Here is a 14202-nt window from a genome sequence, read left to right as displayed (position 1 = left end):
ATAGACAACTCCACTCTCTTGAAGATGGGCTTTCAAAAGGAAGATGACAGCTGGATATTCAGAAGGAATGCTGCAAACAGAGCTGAAAATGAAGCTGCTGATCCAAAAAATGAAGAAGAAAATGCTGATGGAGTGCAGAACATGGATGCATCACCAGTACACTCTGCTGGACATGAAGATATTGCTGCTACAAGTCAAAATGCAATGGTTGCATATGAGGAACCTGAGTACAGAGGTGAGCCTCTGTCTATGTTTGAAAGACAAGTGCTAAGCAGGCTAAACACACTCACATATGAGCAGAAGGCACACTATGAAATGACTTATGCCAGGTTTCAACACTTGGATGACCAACTTGAAGGAGTTCAAGTGCAGCTAGCTGAGCTCTACTACAATGACAAGTGATCCTATATCTAAGTCTTTAGCTTTTATATGTTGAACTTTTTGGAATTAATCTGTTTATCTTTATTCTGCACTGGTTTTTAGTTGATTTCATTAAGGTTTGTAATAGAACTTAATACTGGATTTATAGTTTGAACTGTGATGAATGACTTGTATGTTTTTATCCCATGCTTTATTCTGTTTGATGAATCCAAAGGGGGAGAAGAACAGCCACAGAAAGCTACATGGTACATGAAGGTAGCACAAAACTCACAACTGCTGTATTATGGTTTTATGTCTAAAAATTCTGTGCAGGGTTTGGCAACTAGTCCAATACAGATTGTGAACATCAAACTATGCTGTGCAAAGGGGATTTGTCTCCATCAAACAGGGGGAGATTGTTGAAGATGGATGAAGCCTCTTCTCTACCTAGTGTTAGTGTGTGTTTGATGTAGAAAATAACTAGTTTGCTTTGAAGTTTGTAATAGGTTTAGATGATCTTGTATTTAGGTTTGTGTATGTGTAAGGTTGCCTTTTGCTGTATGACCTATCCTAGATGCCTAACCAAGCCTAGATCAAGCATATGATGTGGTTAAATGGTTTTTGAAAAGCTTTTTAAAGTGCTCTTAAAATTTTTATATTAGTACACAAATAAATCTGTTTTATGGAGAAAGAATCGGTTTATTTCTTCTCTGTTAAAAGGCTTTTCTAAAATTCTGTTAAGACACCACAGGTAAAGCTTAGTTAGTTATTTCAGTTAAAGCTGAGCTGGCCTATTTACTATCATTTAATCTGTTTCACTGTGAAAGAACAGGTTTATTCTTTGGTCAGCTGAAAGATTTTTCACGAGTTAGTTAGGGCACCAAAGGTACAACTCAGACAGTTATTTCAGTTAGCTGAGTTGGCGGTTTTCACAAAATAAATCTGTTAAGTTCAAAAATGAATCTGTTGTTTTCATAATTGCTTTTCAACTGTTTTTTGAACAGAAATTAGAAACTGTTTTCTATATAAAGAAAAGTCTCTCTCACATGAAAAGGAGCTGAGCAATTACGTTTTTGACAGAAATCAAACAATTTCCATGTGAGAAGAAGGATTGAAAGATTTTTGAAAGGTTTTCCAAAGAGATTTTCAAGTGTGCTTGTTCTAGGAAACCTTTGATCTTGGTGAAGGTGCTGGTGCAGTTCTGCAGCAAATTGAACTACTGGTTTGGAGTTCTTGCATCTTCTTTTTAGGTGTAATCTTTCCTTTATTCTGGTTTGTAAAGGTGTAAGTGTTAGTCACTCCTCGATAGGGTTTCTTGGAGTGCAAGGTGTGCTGAAATAGGGTTTTTCAGCATTGATTGTGTTGTTCTTGTAGTGTTCAAGAACTGGTGTGTTTGTAAGTAATTGGTACTGTTTTTAGTGGATTCCACCTTGGGGTAAGGTGAGACTGGATGTAGCTCTGTATGAGTGAACCAGTATAAAAACTTGTGTGCCTTTTCTTCTCATCCCTGCACTCATTTCTGGTTTTGCTTAATTCTGTCAAGAACTAAATATGTTCTTTTGAAAAATTGAATCTGTTAATTCTGGGTTTAAGTAAGAACTGTTCTTCCTGATTTGTTAAAGCTTTCTAATCACAAAACAAGGCAGTTGTATATGATGGCTTAAGCGATCTGTGAACAAACAATCTAATCATTAAAATCTGAGAAAGAATCGTTCTCCTTAAAACCTTGTGTTGAGTAAATTTGTTTGATTTCTAAGCATAGCTGTATCCTTCATCCTCATAATATTCAGCTGATCTGACTCTGTTATAATCCTCTGTTGATCACAATTTTATATTGAACAAATTCAAATTGTGCTAGACTGCTCTGAAGAATCAATCTGTTTCATGTAAAAGCAATCTGTTCTTTTTGCCTCTGGTATACTGAAAATTGTGTGTTCTTGCGAAAATTTTTATAAGCTCAATTCACCCCTCCCCTCTTGAACTTAGACACTAATAGACCCAACAATTATATCCCTAAATGTCTAGTATAATGAGATAAAGCTAAATATCAATATTAAGAAAGAGGATAATTTTCTCTTTGTGTGATAGGCGAGGCCAATATATATAGGATGTTTTGTTTATTACTTAAGTGATTGCTATAAAAACTAAAACTGCAATTGCTTTTCAAGAATTAAAACCAAAAATTCACATACATAACAAAAGGTTCTAGTTATTTTCATCCTTTACATTGCAATAGAGAAAAGGGAGGAGAATTAATGAGACAGTGAAGTCATAGATTCCTAGAATAAATTTGTGGCATAGAATTTCCTATCATACAAGTGTTTTCTTAGTGTGAAACTCTAATGAACTTGCCATATATTTGAAGCTTATGTTTTGTTTTCAAGTTTCAAGTAGTGACTAAGATGTAACTTGGGCGCTCTTATTAATTATATTGTTGTCTTAGAGGCCTTTCTTGCAAGAATTATCCAACAAAGCACACGATACAACACAAAGAATCCCAGCATTATTCCCACATTCATCCACCTGTTATCCCTTTCAAGTCCTCTACTCTTCAACACATCAAACCCTGTGATCAAGCACTGTGATCCCTCTATTTGATGTGAGAAACACTCGTTTCTAACATTCCAGTACTCATTAGTGAGGAGTGCATCCAAAGGGTACCTATAGAGGGACACGTAGTACATGAAAAGCCAATACTTTGGGATGCTTTCCTTTGGAATGAAGTATCCTGAGAAGAGGAAGAAGGCTCCAAGAACCGTGCAGATGAGGGAGTTCCCTGAAATAAAATCAGGAGATACTGCACTTAAGAAGAGCACAAGAGAACTTGCCATGAGCACAATGAGCCACACCACAAAAGTGAAGAAGGTGAAGGCAGAAAGGGATGGATTGAGTCCTACAAGCCAATAAACAGGAACAGCAAAAAGTGTGGATACCACAAACAAGAAAGGAAGGAAAACAAAAGTGTTAGCTATCATGTAAGAGGAAATCCTATAGGCTCCCCTGGAGGCTTCTTTCATCAAAACACTCCTCTCTTGAAGGTATATTGGAAGTGCTTCAACAGTAGAAGAGAGGAGAAAACTAAGACTAAATGCAAATAGACCTAACCTTTCTGCAACTCCTCCTTCATCCCTTCCTATCTTTACATAAACACTTCCTAGACCAAAGCCACCAACTAGTGCTTGCAATGTTCTGGCCAAGAAAAGTTGTTTTGTTCTATAAATGATCTTCCAAAATCTTGAGCACAAAAGCAGTATCTCTATCAAGTATGCATAACAAAGACTGCTAAAACTTTCCTTGGTACATTGTGATTGGGCAATTTGGATTCCACAGTTTTCTTCCTCTGGCCACATGAGGTGTGGAAATGGCTCCTTTTCCTCAATTATGGAAGTTTCATACATGGAACCGGAATCTTCCAACCGTCGTATAATTTCCATAGAGAATTCTAAAGCATTCAGCTGTGTTGGAATTTGAAATCCCAGTTTACTTATGGTTTCCTCTAGTTGTTCTAGGCTACCATTGTGAACAACTGAACCATGAGAGAGGATCAAGAACTTGGAAACATACTGCAATATTCTATAGCTGGGTTGGTGGATTGAAAGAACCACTATCCTTTGCTTTGCTTTAACAATTGATGACAGTAACTCTATGACTTGCAAGGCTGAAGTGCTGTCCAGACCTGAAGTTGGTTCATCTAGGAGCACAATTGGAGGATTGTGAATCATGTCAACTCCAATTGACACCCTTTTCCTCTCTCCACCAGATATTCCTCTATTCTCTTCATCCCCAACAAAACTATGTGCAACATGTAAAAGTCCTAGCTCTTGCAACAAGCTTTCTACCCTCAACTCTCTGTCTTTTGGTGTCATTTCTTTTAGCCTAAACTTTGCACTAAACAACAAAGTTTCTCTCACAGTCAGCATAGGAAGCAAATTGTCCTCTTGTGCCACAAAGCCACATATCTTCCTCAACTGAGCTGGACTAGTCATAGGCAGATCATTGATTGAAATACTTCTAGGATCAAATTCTTCATCTTTTACCCTTCCTGCCATGATTCGCAGAAGGGTAGACTTTCCTGTTCCACTAGGACCAGCGACAACAACAATCTCAGAACTTCTGGTGACAAAAGAGATTGAGTTGAGTATATTTAAGGGCTCTGGTGTTTTACTCTGGTGACAAAATGAAAAGGAAGTGGTCTTGTAAGGATGCAAAGTGTAGGAGAGATTTCTCACAGAAAGTTTATATGCAGTTCTGAATTGATGTAGTGATGGTGGCGGTGAATGGTGGAAAGAGGAAGAAGAAGGACTAATGGAGTCTTGAGGAGAATTAGAAGTTGAGAAGAGTATCACAGAGTCATCTTCAGTGCTAGATAGCCTAGGAGGATTCAAGCATGCTGCCATTGTTTTATTTGGTTATTCTGTGGGTGAAAAGTGAAACTAAGAAGCCAACATTTTATGGGAGAATGTCAAGTTCAGAAGAAATGGAAGTTGCAACAACCAAGTTGACCGTTATGTAGTTGTAGATGCTGACAAGTTTGATAGAGGTAGGTTATCAAGTTCAGACTTTGGACTATTCTTACTTTCATTAACTTAATAACCAATTTCCTAGCTATATTTCCAAACTCTTCACCCTCTAAATTCTATCAAATATGAACTTTAACCTGATATTATATATTATTGCTTAATTGTTAAGCTTGAAAATGAGATTCAGCATTTTGGATTAATTTAAACATTTAGCTAGGTTTTGAAGAAAATATCTGTAAAAAATTAATTTGGTTTTAATTAATGCATGTTACTCTCATTTTTTTTTACCTTAGGTCAATTTTAGGTGTTAATTGTAGCATATTTGATCACAAGGGTCAACTTGGATTTTGGTGGAACCACTTAGCTGATGGTTAGAACCTCTCATCAACTTTCCCTTCGCAAGTGTAAAAGGTTGATATATGATGGTTAAGCTTCCTGAAATATAGGTAAATTCCCACCAAAGAAAAATGATGTTGAAGGGTGAATCACTTCTCTGCTTTTTTTTAAATATTAAACTGTCACATAAAGTTACACAAAATATTAAATTAGTTCTTAAATTTTCGATCATGTAAAATTTTAAACTCAAATATATGTAGATATTATTTCTACTTTTGGGATTTTTTTTTATAGTTTTAGAAACTAATGCAAAAATGTTATATACACTTTTAATAATAAAAAACTATTTTTTATGCATAACCTGTGAGAATATAGTTGTGTATTTATAGCTTGATTGAAGAAGTACAGAGTTCTTTTAAAGTTATTACCAGATATAATGTTTAATAACTATGTTATCAACCACAAATATGTGGTAGAAAAATGTTAAATCATGAGTATCCAAAACATATATATCTCCATTGCAATTAGGATGTTAGTTTCTCACTGAATTCATAGAACACTAGTTATAAAAGTATACAGAATATCAGTCATAACATTTTTTATACTAAAAGAATATCAGAAAAAAATGCAACTTTTCAAACAAACAGTTTGTCTTGCTTCTCAAAGAAGCCTAAACTTGATAGAAAAGTATGGAAAAAAATCCCAAATCTGATCCTACATGTAGCACATATTAAAAAAAATTAAGCTGATGCAGCTTGTGGAAAATAATAACTTACTTCCTAAACATAGCATAAACAAGTGTTCGCATAGTATCCAATGTTCATGCAGACTCTCCTCTAGAAATTGAAGAACATAAACAAGGACATACTAAGATGCCAATACAAAGGAACAATGAAAAGTGCCCCTGAGAAGGTCTTAAACCAGATAACATTGACACTTAGTTGTGAAATTGTGATGATATACTGATAGATCAAATAGGTAGAGTATGATGAGGTGTAGCTCTTCAACATGTGAAACATAAAATCCTTCTGCTGGAACCTTAATTCAGTCGTTGTTGAACTGCAAGTGCATAAAATTAAATTGAAATTGGATAAAATATTACAACATCTCATAGATGCAAGTCAGAATGTCAGGTACGTACACAAAATTTTGAAGTTTTCTAGTGACTTTATGATACATTGCTAGTCTTACTACTTATGCATACACTCATTACACTTATTTGTTTGAGAGAAGTTAAAAATTCAAAATAATATAATCAATAATAGATATCGGTTAGCCTGAAAATAGATTTTCAAGGAGGCATCTGCCTGTAATAGATACTTGGATCAACTACACTTCCCTGTTTATCTGCCTGTATAAAAGAATACAAGTCTTAAATTACAAAAAGATTTACATGGGGCTGATAATAAACAAATTATTTTAGACAAAACCCTGCCAAGGCACCAGAACATAACCGTTCAACAATGCAAAATAACACGCTACATAGTGAAAAAAAAAATACATTGTCCGTACTAAAGAAAATAATAATAATTTTATATCCAGGTCTATAAATACGGACTAGTTAATATTTATTAATAATAAGGATATTAACGACCTATAGTTATTCATATATCTAGTTGATATTAGAAAGTAACCACCTTAACATGATCATAACCACCCCAATGTAGACGTAAAGATTAATTCTATTCTTGACAATTAAACATAGTTACTTATACATGTTATAGACCCATAAGCCTATAATTTGATTGTGATTTTATTTATTGCATGAAAATCCGTACACATCCCCATCTTCAAAGCAATAACACACTTATTTTATGCAAGAAAAACAATGCAAAGCAATAACACACTTGAAAGAAATTGCTAATTAGAAAGCTTTAAAATTAGGCGTTTCCTAAGGTGATGCTTCTTGGCACTTTGAACCTTGAAGACACACTCACCGACTAAGATAAATTTAATCCACTAATTAATCAAAGTCTTGCAAATTATAACTCAAAGAAATACAAAGAAAATTAGGTCAACAAAATTTTATGCACAAAATTAAAGACCTATTCTAGGAACTTTCACTTGTAGCTCCTTTGTGTATATTTTTGTGTTAGTTTGTTGTTGTTCTTTACTTTGCCTCCTTATGATATTCAACCTTAGATATTAGGTTTTTACTTCTTTAGTGATGTAGCTTACACCAAAAAAGTTTCAACTCCACAACTCACCAAAGCACAATAGGTCACTTCCACCAAAAGAGGTCAAACAATTTCAAAGCAACAAAACTCAAATTTAAAATTAAAGACTATTTCAAATGAAATTGGTAATTAACATGACTTGAAAGAGTGGTCACAAAATTGACAAGCAAGAAATTAAAGTACATAAGAGAAGGTAGCACACAAAATGGAATCCTAGTGAATGGAACTAGAATAGATGAATAAAACCAAATCAACACTACAAATTTTGTGTGTGTAAATTTTCTTTCAACTTGCTGAATTTATGTTGGACAAATTACTCCAAAATTCAAATTCACTGCCAATTCAAATTTTCCAGAGTCATATTTTTTGCACTCTATTTGTTTGTCATTTACCATTTTTTTTCTATTTTGAATTTTGATATAATTCTTTTTTTCACTTTTTCTTAACACATCAAATTTCTCAAATCCAGAATTTCAAAAATTTTCACCAACTCAATTAGTTTTGAAACTGTGAAACAGAGGAAAACCTATACTGGAATTAAAAACAACATTGGAAACTTTAAAAACATAATAGAATTGGATGGGAAATGAACTTGTATGGAACTAACAACAAGTATAAACTCAAATCTGGAAAAATAAAAAGGCACCAAAGCTCAAATTCAGAATGTAACTTGTACTCAAATTAAAATCAATCAACCAAAATTAACAACAAAAGTACTACATAGAATTGATGACAATTTTGGATGAACATGACAATGACAATACTTGAAATGGATTCGGAAATTAAAATGACTCAACCAGAAACAAATTTCACTGATTGAAATATCAATAAGACTCAAATAAAAGCAAAACAAAATAGTTTACTCAATTGAACCTAAAACAATGTAAAATTGGAATGTTCAAAACAATTGAACAAAAAATTACCAAACAGAATTTTAAGAACAATATCATGAACTAAAGTTGAAATTAAAACAGCAAGACAACCAAAACAATTGATGAACAACACAAAAAATGAAGAACACACAAAAATAAAATGAAAAGAAGGCACTTATATCTTGAAGAACCAAAGCTCTAGATACGAAATGATGGTGTAGCCTTCATTCCAAATAGGTTTCTTTGAATTTTTGTGGTGGATTGCGGAAGCTCAATGCAAATGGAAGACAATGATGGCTCTAATGGAGCTATGGTTTCCTTGAAGGTGCATGAGAGGTAGGGAGAGTGGTTGGTTGAGCCATATCACTTGGAGAGGAGAAGAAGAAGATCAAGGTGTTTATCCTAGAGATTCTAGACAAGGGAGTGAGAAAAATGCAAACTTGGTAGCAATTCACTCATATATTTGATTTTAGTAATTCATGAGCCAAGCACCTCAATTTATAAGAGATAGGGCAGGAAATTTTGGAGCCAAAATTTGAAAAATCAAAATAAAACTCTCCAATGAAAAGGTGCCATGTGGAGTCATGCTTTCCATGTTTAGCTCACACCTTCCATGCTAAATCCTCTCCACTCCTAGGCTTCCATGTGAACCTCCATGTGCTCCATGCAAAGGTAATTTTCCTCCTTTAATATACCCTATACGTTTTGGGTTACATTAGGCTCAAAGAAGTTCAATTGTTACCCTAACTAGTCACTTTTAACCCTAGCTAGACCTATTTTACTATTGGCCCAAATACAAGCACAAAAGCCTATGCTACTTGGCCCAAATATTTGGTCCAATTATTTTATGCTATTGAGCCCAATACATGGCCCATGAAATCCTAAACAACTTTATACAATTTATTTAAGCTAAAGCTTGGCCCAAAAATAATGTTGACTAGTAAGCAAAAACTTAGTCTTCTTGTGTTCTTCTGACCAAAGCTCTAGTTTATGTTTTGATGACTTGGATTTTTTCTTGGATATGTTTGTACATTCCTTCACCCTAGAGTTGTCCTCTTGATTGGGTCTACAAAAAATAAATAAAAGCCCAATTAGACCCATATATGCAAATAAATTCATAAACAACTTTTAGGTCTTCATCCTCCTTATTAGTTGTGTGTGGTTGGGGGTTATGCCATCAAGTAGTATAGGCTTTATTTTGGGCTTGTATTTGGGTCATTTTCTTGGGCCATGTTTTGGGCAAATTTTCATGGGCCAATTAGAGTAGGGTGTAAATAGAAAAAGAAAAAGTCTAGCTAGAGTTACAATTGGGCCTCCTTGGACCCAATGCAACTTTAGACCACCTAGGGTGCACAAATAAATTACTGGATGCAAATAAAAATCATGGATTGGCAAGGAAGGCATGAAGATCCACATGCCATCCCCTTGATGGAGAGGATTTCCAATAATTCCAAACGGTCATTTGTCTTCATGGGATTGGAGGACGCTTGTCAGCCTCTGATTTGTGAGGATCTGCTCCAATTAAAGAGAGTCACTTGTCCTTCTATGAGTGGAGAGATTTTAGGGTTAAATATTGCACCATTGTAAATACAAATGTTAGTCCCCTTGTAAATTAGCTTTTAATAGATTATTGAATTGCTGCCAAATTTCAGCCTCAACTAGTCTCTTAGCTCACTCCTTACTATCCTTATTTCTAAGTGTTTTAGCATGAAACCTTTTAGGAGTTGGCCTAACCTCTCTCAAATTTCATTATCATTCTCCATACACCAATATTTCATGGTTTCTTTCACTCATTTTAGCCACCAGGTTCCGCACCCCAAAAATATAAAACAAAAGCCACAAAGTTATGAAAGCTAGGATCGTATCAATTGGTATCTAAAGCCTTGATTGTCTTTAAGAGATAAGTTGTTATAGCTTTTTTTTTTCAATTTCTATCTTGTTCAGTCACTATTTTTGATGTCTTGAATCTTTTTTTGATTTGTTTCCACTGTTTAATTGTTATTTTTTTTGGTTTAATCGATTCAAAATGCTTAATCCTACTTGAATTGTCCATTCTTGTGTAGTGGGACTTCTATTTGTGTTTGCTAGTGTTATTTTTATTTTTTTAGTCTTTCTTTCAATTCTATTTAGTACATTCAGTTTATGATGTTTCTTTTTCAGTTTTTAATCCATCACATGTTGTCATAAGTCATGTTATTTCCATTTATGTCATAAGATTCAAGTAGTACTTTGATTCCGTTTTAGTTTTTTGTTTTTTTTTGTGTGTAGACCACAAGGTGTTTGTCATATTGTGCCTTTTGTGTGCTTTTCTTTTTCTGAAATTTTGAGTCTCTTATCTTGTTAGTAGATAATTAACAAGTTCATTAGAGTTAGGTTTCCATAATATCTTGATTTTGAGTTCATTTTATTTGGATTCCTTAGGTTTCTTCAAATCTGCACTTTTCTGGAAATTTTGAGCTAGCTGGAAGAAATTATATCAATTCATATACTGTGAGTTTTGATCTGAAACTTTTATGACGAGTTCATATATGTTTGAGGAAGATTGTCCAAAAATTTGAAGTTAAAAAAAAAGATATAAATCTGGAAAGGAAAAGAACTTAGATTCAAAGGGTTGAGTGAAGTTCATAGTTACCCAACAAGCAACATTGTTGTTGGATTTATTATTTTTTTCGTGTAAGAAGTGAATTGATATGGAACTTTTTGCTGTGTTCTAAGTGGATTGAAGTTTCTGTAAAAAAAAATCAAGGTCGAATCACTTCTGAAAAAAGTTATAAAACAAACAAGTGCATACAAAAATTCATTCTAGATTTTTTGTTTTGTTTTGAAATCTATTCTAGTGTTATTCTTAGGTTTTCTATTTGAGTGCTCAGTGTCTTAAAATACTCCTTTAAAATGTCACAATAATTCCATTTGAGTTTAACAATTTTTCTAATTGAGGTTTTCTTCACTTCTAATTGTTGGTCTCGTAAGGTGAATTTCATCTTGTTTGGAATTATGTTTTAGAAGTTGTGAAAGTTAATTCCTATTTGATGATTCCTTGTTAAAGACTTGCCGGAATTAAAAATTAAGAATCAATACAATATAAAGTGAAGGAAGAGTTGACAACTTGAAGAAAATAAAGAAAATCATTAAAAATTGTAGTAAGAGTAGCATTGTATCACGAAACCTTTGTGTTCAAGTTTATTTTCTCTGCTTGTTTTTTTTTTACATTAGTGGGTTGGGAAAATGATTCCAAAGTAATCCCATTAAAAAAACATTGAAATAATCAAATTCGTTCATTTATAGGTGAAAGTGTGTTAAGGGACTCAAAGTGTCACTTGCACTTTCACATAGGATACGTCTAGTTCATTTTCTTCATCTTTCCTTGTTTTTCTTTAATTCATTATTGATTAATTTCTTGCTTTCTTTTATTTCTTTTATTTCTTTTAAGTCTCTCTGATACCTAGGTGATTACTCTCTCTGTGTAGTTGATCTTCTTTTGATCACTAGGAAGCCTTGCACACACCACATGTAGGAAATAAAATTATTTTGACTTTTCTTTTTAGGGAAATTTGATAAGATTATCTGAGGTAAGATCTAACTAAGGAAAGATTTAGTATTTAAGTAGTCCTAGTGACTCACCACTCTTCCTTGGGAGTGAACTTGGAGAAAGTTTGACTTGTTGACCTTGATTGGAACTTCACCAAATTTAAAACCTATTTGTGAAAATACTTTTATCACTAATTTTTTGTGTGAAAACCATTTCTTTTTAATTTCAAAATGAGTGATCATAACCATACATCTAGTGTGTAAGAAAGTAATAGGGAACAAGAAGAGGGTTATGGGTGAAGAGAGAAACTTTGGTTTTTAAAATAAAATTTAGAAAACCAAATAGAGAAGACATAGAAAATTTGATGATTTAAGAAATGAATTAAGAAAATTTATTAAAGAAATGTTTTCCCTGATGAGTGTCAATGAATACAAAGGGATTGAATAAGAATAACCTATGCGTAGAAGAAGCCCTGAGTATGATGAACAGTATGAGAGTATATATAACAATGATTATAATGAAGAACCATACCAAATATATCATCATAAGCATAGGCATGAAACTTTTCCAAGAGAAAATAGCGCAAACCTTCCTCCTTCTTATGGGAAAAAAGAGGTAGAAGAATTTTTAAATGAAGGTAGAACTAATTTTTAATAGCCACGAGGAGGATAGAAAAATTTCCCTAACTACACTTAGCTTTCAAGGACAAGCCATGTACTAGTAGACTGCTTTATTGAAGGACCCTACTGTTAACATTAGACATTGGAATGAAATCAAATATGCCCTTAGAAAATACCATATTCCCTCTTATTATGAAAGAGAGTTGATGTATCAATTCCAAAGGCTTTAACAGAGAGATAAAATTGTAGAAGAATACAATAAGAAAATGGAGTTACTTATGTTGAAGGCAGAAATAAGGTAAGAGCCTAGAAAAACCTTTGGCAGATTCCGAAGTGGTATAAACCTAGAAATCTGAGATAGGGTTAAATTTTTACCTTTTGATGATTTAAATTGATTTGGTTCATTACTATGTTAGGATAAAACAATAACTCAAGAGAATGTCTGCTTTTAAGGAAGATTATCCTAACACATCCCATTCCAGGAGAGAGTTTAAGAGGGAGGGTTACCCCTCCAAATCCCGGTACGAAAGGTCACGAGAGGAAGAAAGAGAAAGAAAAATAGAAAAAGAAAAAATAGAAAAGTCTTTGTATGGAGTTGAACCAGATATTGATAACATTACCTTGTGAGGAAGTGCTTAAAGAAAAATCTGTGTCTGGAGTTCATCCACAAAAAAAGACAAATGAAGGTTTGATTGAAAAAGAGGAATAAGAGGAAAGCAAAAAGGAAGAACAGTCTCATATGAAACCCCTGCAAACATAGCCGAGAAAGAATCTTTAAAGGGGGATTTCAATACTTTGAACTCTTCCTCTAAATTAGATAATGTTAATTATTCTTCACAAAAATCTCAAAAACAACAATTTGTGATGTTATTGTCTAGTTTAGGCAAAAAACAACACAAAGTAAACAAAAATATTTTTTACTAAGACCCTATTCTTCAAAACTTCAAAACTTTTATAAAATAAAGGGCCTTATTTTTGTTCTATTTTCTTTTTCTTTAATTTTCATTTAAAGAAACTTGTTTCATGTTTGTTTGATGTTTATTGTAGATGGATATTTAACGCTGGAGGAAAATAACAAATAAACAGAGGCTGATGTCATTGAACATCATTCAGGATCTGAGCACAGATCATTCTCAAGAGGGAGGGAATGCTGAAAATGTTAGAATTAATGACCTTAACAAGAGAATGGGTGAATTGTTTAAAGAAAGTTTTTCGCAAATACTGGTTAAGAGTGAAGATTAATGATGATTTATAGATCAAAGAATCAAATCAGCCAAGAAAACAAAATTATTAAAACTGAACCGGTTGAAAATACGATTTAACCGATTGTTTATGGCAACAGAGATAAATCACAAGTCAAACAAATTTTAAATGAGTGAGAAAGAGAGAGAAGATCACACAAACAATTATACTGGTTCACTCCTTATCAGAGCTACATCCAGTCCCCGGAAAACCATTGGGTATTTAACTAGGTAACCAACAACATATTACAACACACCACAACCACAACGAGGTGATCTTGACCACTCAATAACACACACCCTCTTTGATTTCTAACACACACAGTTAGAACAACCCTCTGACTTTACAAATACACAGATCACAAGTATTCAAACTGAAAAACAATTACAAGAGAATATGGAACAAATTACACCTGGTTACAGGAAATCACAGTTGCTCCTAATCCACTTTTTAACCAAAGCACAACTCAAGGCAATCTTGCTTTCTTGAATCCAAACTTTCACAAAAATGTATTATGAATCTCTTTTCTCTCTTTTGAAATAGGAA

The 14202-nt window shown here is 33.5% G+C and overlaps 1 protein-coding gene across 1 annotated transcript; it reads right to left on the bottom strand.

The window, feature by feature from the left end:
• Window positions 1-2612: 2612 nt before the first annotated feature.
• On the bottom strand, window positions 2613-4787 carry ABCG23 (ABC-2 type transporter family protein). Its single transcript, XM_068638490.2, has one exon. It carries the CDS (start codon window positions 4755-4757, stop codon window positions 2787-2789), a length of 1971 nt encoding a protein of 656 aa, XP_068494591.2. The 5' UTR covers window positions 4758-4787; the 3' UTR covers window positions 2613-2786.
• Window positions 4788-14202: the final 9415 nt, after the last annotated feature.

The sequence above is a fragment of the Phaseolus vulgaris genome, chromosome 6 (genome assembly GCF_051622355.1).
Source record: "Phaseolus vulgaris cultivar YP4 chromosome 6, ASM5162235v1, whole genome shotgun sequence".
In the NCBI taxonomy this organism is placed as follows: Eukaryota; Viridiplantae; Streptophyta; class Magnoliopsida; order Fabales; family Fabaceae; genus Phaseolus; species Phaseolus vulgaris.
This window is presented reverse-complemented; position numbering and strand designations above follow the sequence as displayed.

What these genes read in the sequence shown, in the direction of transcription:
- ABCG23 (XM_068638490.2), bottom strand. Translation starts at nt 4,757, where the DNA reads ATGGCAGCATGCTTGAATCCTCCTAGGCTATCTAGCACTGAAGATGAC.